Source organism: Penaeus vannamei, chromosome 23 (genome assembly GCF_042767895.1).
Source record: "Penaeus vannamei isolate JL-2024 chromosome 23, ASM4276789v1, whole genome shotgun sequence".
Classification (NCBI taxonomy): domain Eukaryota; kingdom Metazoa; phylum Arthropoda; class Malacostraca; order Decapoda; family Penaeidae; genus Penaeus; species Penaeus vannamei.
The window spans coordinates 26,842,137-26,849,636 of NC_091571.1; the positions used below are offsets into that span (position 1 = coordinate 26,842,137).

Here is a 7,500-nt window from a genome sequence, read left to right on the forward strand (position 1 = left end):
ATCTATCGTAATAATAAAGATGGAAAAATATGTAGGTAGCGAGATTTAAATTTTCAAATCAGGAAATGGTTGATTAAATAAAGAAATTAAAAAATATATATATAATCAATAAGGGATTCATGTAGTCGTAAATGTGGTAGTTTAACATGATTAAAAAACTTTATCAGCAACTTAACTGTTTGAATAATAAAACAATAAAAATAATAATAAAATATGGGTGTAATACAGTATGAAAAAAAATATGAACACGGTCTTTTAAACAATGCGCGGTAGATGTTTATCTCTTTGTAACCAATAATTTCACAAATAAAAATAACAAACTATTGAGATATGAAAATGAATTACGGTATTAAATTTAATAATTTAGTGATAAAAAGGACTAAAGACATTTCAAAAATACTATTTGCATGCATCTGTCACTTAGTCTGGCTTTCATTGCTTCTCTCTCCTTGTCTATTTCTTTGTCTGTCTGTCTACGTCCGTCTGTCTGTCTGTGTGTAACTTAAACTTCATCTCCATCTCTCCCCTCATTCTTCCTCCCTCCCTCCCACTCCTCCCCCTCCCTCCCCCTCTCATTCATAAACTCCCTTCCACCACACATATATCTCTCCCCCTTTTCTCCTCTCCCTCCTTTCGCACCTTTTGCTTTATCATTCAGCCAATCCCTAACCCTATCTCCCTTTCCATCACCTCCAATTCTATCTTCGTCTTCATTTCCATCTTCATCACCCTCTCCCTCTCCCTCCTTTCCGTCACAGACCCACTGCCCTGGATTCTCTCCTTCCTCCCTCCCTTCCTTCCTTCCTTCCTTCCTTCCTTCCATCTACCATCAATCCTCACCATTTTCTGGGAAAAAAATGAAGCAATCTCTCTTTTTTCATCAAATTCCGAGGAACTTTGGATCACAGGTAATTTCAGCAAGTTAGTGTCTCTTGGGGAAAAAGCACAGCCTGTGTCTATGACTGTCTGTCGATCTCTGTCTGTGTCTGTCTGTCGATCTCTGTGTCTGTCTGTCTGTCGATCTATCTCTATATCTGTCTGTCTATCTATCTCTATATCTGTCTGTCTATCTATCTCTGTGTCTGCCTGTCTGTCTGCCGATTTATCTCTATGTCTGTCTGTCTGTCGATCTATTTCTGCCTGCCTATCTATCTATATATCTGGCTACCCGTCTGCCTGCCTGCCTGTCTGTATCTCTCGCTTTATCAAGAACCCGCCATCATGCAACACATCGAAAACCCAAAACATGAAAAGAGAGAAATCAAAATTCAAAAAGAAAGAAAGAAAGAAAGAAAAGAGAATAGAAAGGAAAATAATAATAATGATAAGAAAAAAAAATGATCACCAAGAGTTTTAACATTGAAGTCACATTATACCGATGGTCTTCTTTTCCTCCTAACTACAAGATGTAGAAGCGGCGACGTCCCTTTCGACCCGAGAGATGCAAGGGAGTCCAAAGGGCGGCTCGAGCGACGTCCTTTGCCGCAGGTCATATAGATAATCCGTCTTAGAGGTCGCGGAAGTCCTTAAGATAAAGGGGAAGTTAACAAAGACAAGAAAAAGGCGGGAACGGGGAAGAGAAGAGGGTGGGAGGTGAAGGAAGGGGATGCGTGGTGAATGGGAGGGAGGGAGAGAGGGGGAAGGGAAGGGAGAGGGAGGGGAAGGGAGAGGGAGAGTGAGAGAGAGGGGGAGGGAAAATGGGAGAGGAAGGGGAAGGGAGAGGGAGAGGGAGGGGGAAGTGAGAGAGAGGGGAAGGAAGAGGGAGAGGGAGAGGGAGAGAGAGGGAGGGGGAGGGGAAAGGAGGAAGGAGAGGGAGAAGGAGAGAGGGAGAGAGGAGAGGAAGGAGAGGGATAGGGAGAGAAGAGCAGAGGAAGGAAGAAGAGGGAAAGGGGGGAGAGGGAGGGGAAGGGAGAGAAAGAGGGAGGGGAAGGAGAGAAGGAAAGAGGGGAGAGGGAGTGGGAAGAGAGGACAGGGAAGAGAAGGAAAGGAATAGAGGTTAGAGATAGATATAGGGAGAGGGATATGGATAGGGAGAGAGAGAGAGAGAGAGAGAGAGAGAGAGAGAGAGAGAGAGAGAGAGAGAGAGAGAGAGAGAGCGAGAGAGAGAGAGAGAGAGAGAGAGAAAGAGAAAGAGAAAGAGAAAGAGAAAGAGAAAGAGAAAGAGAAAGAGAGAGAAAGAGAAAAAGAAAGAGAAAGAGAGAGAGAAACACAACACAAAACCGCCCATCTACTCACGACTCATCCGCCTGCGCCGACCGGGTGTTCACAGAGCCATCGTGCACGTAGGCGTATTCCCACACGTTGAACACGGGGTTGTTGTCACGTGGTCCCTCGCCCGGCCCCATCTGCCCGCCCTCGCCTAGGAGGGGCAGGGCGGCGGCCAGCCCACACACGCCCACCAGGAGGTAAGCTAGACACGCCCGCGTCTTCATCTGCAAGGATTGGAGGGGATCAGAAAATGGTAGGTAGTTGCGTGTATGGTATGGAGGGAGGGAGAGTGGGAGGGAGGGAGGGAAGAGGGGGGGGAGGGGGTGGAGAGGGGCGGAGGGGAGGGGAGGGAGGAAGAAGAAGGGGGAAGGTGGAGGGAAGAAGAGAGGGGGGCAGGGTGGAGAGGAAAGGGTGGAGGGGACGGAAGGAGGGAGGAGAAGAGGGGAGGAAGGGTAGAGGGACGGAAGGAGGGAGGGAAGAGGGGAAGGGGGGGGGGAAAGGCTGGAGGGACGGAAAGTGGGAGGAAGAGTGGGGAGAAAGGGTGGAGGGACGGAGGAGGGAGGGAGAGTGGGAGGGAGGGAGGGAAGAGGGGGTGGAGGGTGGAGGAGGAGGGAGGGAGGGAGGGAAGAGGGGGAATAGGGGGAGGAGGCTGGAGGGACGGAAAGAGGGATGGAAGAGGGGGGGGGAAGGCTAGAGGGACGGAAAGAGGGAGGAAGAAGGGGGGAAAGGGTGGAGGGACGGAGGGAGGGGATGAAGAGGGGAGTTGCATAAAGATCGTGGTCTCGCGAGGTGGGAGAGTGGGCGTGCGAAGCCACTGAAGAGGAATTAGAATGAGGATAAATATAACACATGCACAAATATCTATATATATTATGTATACATTACATACATATGTGTGTAAGTGTATGTGTATGTATATGTTTGTGTGTGTGTATGTGTATATATGTATGTGTGTATATGTGAGTGTGTGTGTGTGTGTGTGTGTGTGTGTGTGTGTGTGTGTGTGTGTGTGTGTGTGTGTGTGTGGGTGTGTGTGTATGTATGTGTGTATGTGTATGTATGTGTGTGTGTGTATATACACATGTACATGTATGTATGTATGTGTATGTATATGTGTGCATGTATGTGTGTATGTGTGTATGTATGTGTGTATGTGTGTATGTATGTGTGTATGTGTATATATATATGTATGTGTATATATGTATGTATGTATGTGTATGTGTGTGCGTGTGTCCGTGTACAAGCCCTCCTCAGTAGGGGGGAGGGGGTGACAGGTTCAACCACGGGAGGGAAATGAGCAGTTTAACCGCAATGATATCTTTGAGGACTTAATTACGTCTTGAAGAAGGCAGGTCGTAGTGGGAGGAGGCGGGGGGAGATGGAGGGGGAGGAGGAGGGGGAGGAGGCGGAGGGAGGGAGGGAGGGAGTGACGAAGAGGGAGGGAGGAGGAGGAGGAGGAAAAGGGGTTAGAGGGTGAAGGAGAGGGAGAGGAGGAAAAGAACGGGTGAGAGGAGGAAGATGAGAGAGAGGAAGAAGGAGAAGGAGGAGAAGAAGAGGAGAAATGGGACTTGGAAGAGGAGGAGGGAGAGGAAAGGGAGAGGTGAAGGAGAGGGAGAGGGAAAGGATACGGGTGGAGGAGGAAGAGAGAGGAAGAGGGTGGGGAAAGAAGAGAGAAAGAGAGACGGAGCGGAGAAAATGGGAGTGGAAGAGAAAGAGAAAAGAGAGACGGAGTGGGGGTGGGAGAGAGAGGAGGGAAAGTGGTAGGAGGAGGAAGAGGACGAAGAATGGGGATAGAGGAAGAGGACGAGAGAGAAGGTGGAAGAGAGGATTGAGAAAGATGAAAGAGACTAGAGAGAGAGAGAAGGAGAGTTAGAAGCAGAGAGAGGCGGAGAAGGAAATGAACAGGGAGAGGGAGAGAGAGAAGAGGCAAGAAGGAAATTAAAATGTGTGAGAGAGAGAGAAAGATAGAGAGAGAGTTGAGAGAGAGAGAGAGAAAGAGGGAGAGAGAGAGAGAGAGAGAGAGAGCAGAGAGAGAGAGAGAGAGAGAGAGAGAGAGAGAGAGAGAGAGAGAGAGAGAAAGAGAGAGAGAGAGAACAGAGAGAGAGAGAGAGAGAGAGAGAGAGAGAGAGAGAGAGAGAGAGAGAGAGACAGAGAGAGAGAGAGAGAGAGAGAGAGAGAGAGAGAGAGAGAGAAATAGAGAGAGAGAAGAGACAGACAAACAGACAGATGGCACGGAGGTTACTTCTATGGCAAAGGAATGCTCTCAAACCCTGACCTTTGACCTTGTCCCCTGTCGAGGTTCTTTTCATACTTTATGCATCTGACCTCTCACCTGTCGCGTGACCTTTCGTTAGTATCATTAGCCCTTAAAAGTAGCCGAGACACCTGCCTTTCGTCTCGGTTCAAGGGGCAGTTTACATGATGTCAAGACTACTATGTCAGTCAAATCCTTCTCTGGCATCATCCTATTCATCTATCTGTCATATACGATTTATCTGTCTGTCTGCCATAAGAGACTTATCCGTCTATGTATGTCATATGCGATTTATCTGTCTCTTTATCTGTCATATGTAATTTATCCGTCTATATATCTGCCATATGAGATTAATCAGTCTCTTTGTCATAAGCGACTTATCTGTTTCTCTATCTGTCATAAGTGACTTCTCCATCTATATATTTGTCATGTGCAATTTATCTGTCTCTCTGTCTGTCATAAGCGATTTATTGGTGTCTCCATCTGTCATCTGTCGATTTATCTATCTTTCATCAGTCGTTCTGTCTATCTATCACCTGCCGATCTATCACCGTTAATCAGTCTATTTCACTATAAATTCACCATTCGTTTATCTACGCATCTTTATTCTATCCACCCATCTATACATCTCGGTCTTATCTATCTACTCATATTTATCTATCTATCCAACACCTCCATATGCATCTACAGAAACAGCAACACCAACACAACAAGAAAATCAACAGATACAATCAATATAAAATGAAGAAATAAACAAATAAACAGATGAATCCGTTGCCACACAAAACCGAACATCAGTCAATCAATTAATCAAATCCGCAAAATCAATCCGTAATTGAATAAATGGACGAGATAAGTAAGTAAATAAAGAAATAAACATATAAACAACAGACAAATGACTCGAGAAATAAAGAAGCAAACGAAAAAAAAAATCAACTCCACAACATTAATTAATCAATCAATTCTACAAAATCAATCCTTAATTGAATAAATGGACGAGATAAGTAAACAAATAAAGAAATAAACATATAAACAAACCCGTAACTGAATGGACAAACAAATGACAGGATAAAATAAACAAATAAACTAACGTAGCAGAAGAAAAAAAAATACTCCACAACATCAGGTTAAACCTCCTTCTATCGAGTGGGTGAAGGCGTTCGAGGAGGGAGGTGGGCAGGGGGAGGGGGAAAAAAAGGGGGAAGGGAAAAATTTTAAAAACTTACTTTTTATCAGCATCAGCTTTTTACTTTTCCACTTTTTTACTTTTTTACTTCCTTTTACTTTTTACCTTCTTGAAAGGGAGGGGAAAAGGAGAGACGAGGAAGGGGGAGGAGAGAGGGGGAAAAGGAGAGAGGGGAGGGGGGGAGGAGGGGAAAGGGGGAAGGTGAGGGGAAGGGAGGGGAAAAGAGACGGGGAAGGGGGAGGAGGAGAGGGGAAGGGAGGGGAAAAGGAGGGCGGAGGGAAGTGAGGGAAAAGGAGAGAGGGGAAAGGGGGGAAGGGAGGAAGGGAGGGGAAAGGGAGAGACGGGGAAGGGGGAGGAGAGAGGGGGAGGGGAAGGGAGGGGAAAGGGGGAGGGGAGGAAGGGAGGGGAAAAGGAGAGACGGGGAAGGGGGGAGGAGAGAGGGAGGAGGGAAGGGAGGGGAAAGGGGAGGGGAAGGGGGGAAAAGGAGAGAGGGGGAGGGAAAGGGGAGGGGAAGGAGGGAAAAGGAGAGACGGGGAAGGGGGAGGAGGAGAGAGGAGGGAGGGGAAGGAGGGGAAAGGGGGAAAAGAAGTAGGGAAAAGCTGAGGGGAGGAAGGGGGAGGGGGGAGGGGAAAAGGAGAGAAGGAAAAGGGGGGAGGGGGAAGGGGGGGGCGTGTTTGGCCTCTTCATCCGGAGGGAACTTCAAGTATCATCAGTAAACATGAGGGACCCCCCTCTCCCTCTCCCCTCCCCCCCATCTCTCGCCCCTCTATCTCCTCTGTTTCCTCTCTCTCTCTCCTCTGCTTTCCCCTCCCTTGTTGTTTCATGGTCACCCTTCGATTCTCGCTTTTTTTCTTTTCTTTTTTTACTCTTATTCTCTCTGTTTTTTTGCTTTCCCCTTTCCTCTCTTTCGTTTCTCATGTTATTCTCCCTTTCCCCTCATCAATCTTCTCTCCTTTCTTGTTTCCTCTCCCCTTCTACCCTTTCTTTCTGCCTCGTATTTCACTCATTTCTCTCTCTCTCTTTCTTTCTTTCTTTCTTTCTTTCTTTCTCTCTCTCTCTCTCTCTCTCTCTCTCTCTCTCTCTCCTTCTCTCTCTCTCCTCCCTCCCTCCTCTCTTCTCTCTCTTCCACTCTCTCTCTCTCTCTCTCTCTCTCTCTCTCTCTCTCTCTCTCTCTCTCTCTCTCTCTCTCTCTCTCTCTCTCTCTCTCTCTCTCTCTCTCTGCTCCTCCCTCCTTCCGCTTTTTCCCCTGAGGGCATGTCACACGAGCGGTCCTCCGCGCTGGTCCTTACGGCGGGTTGACATAGAGGCGATAATGCCTCGACTCTTCGTCAGACACTGTGATGTTTACCCCACAACTAATTTCTCCACTTAACGCAAAGTAAAGTAATTAAGGAGAAGGAGGGATTGGCTGAATGATAAAGCAAAAGGTGCGAAAGGAGGGAGGAGTGGAGAAAAGGGGGAGAAATATATGTGTGGTGGAAAGGGGGTTTGCGAATGAGAGGGGGGAGGGGGAGAGAGTGGGAGGGAGGGAGGAAGAATGGGGGGAGGGGGAGAAGGAGGGAGGGAGGAGGAAGAGGGGGAAGGGTGGAGGAGGTGGAGGAGGGAAAGGGTGGAGGGAAGGGGGAGGGGGAAGAGTGGGAGGAAAGGGTGGAGGGACGAAAGGAGGGAGAGAAGAGGGGGGAGGGAATGTTGGAGCGAGGGGGAAAGGGTGGAGGGAGGGAGGAAAAATGTGAAAGAACGAAGGAGAAAGACTAGACGCAGAAAGAGAAAGAGAAACAAAACTCTACAGCAGATAAAAAGACAAAAAAAGAAGAAAAAAATATAAAACCCACACCACCATCATACAAAATAT

The 7,500-nt window shown here is 47.5% G+C and overlaps 1 protein-coding gene across 2 annotated transcripts in view; it reads right to left on the reverse strand.

The window, feature by feature from the left end:
- hdly (hadley) overlaps positions 1-7,500 on the reverse strand; it is a 42,995-nt gene that overhangs the window by 1,468 nt on the left and 34,027 nt on the right. For both annotated transcript variants that reach the window (XM_070137821.1, XM_070137820.1), the window contains one exon: positions 2,236-2,432. In XM_070137821.1, coding sequence (XP_069993922.1) covers positions 2,236-2,432 — 197 coding nt within the window. The remainder of the gene's footprint in view (positions 1-2,235; positions 2,433-7,500) is intronic.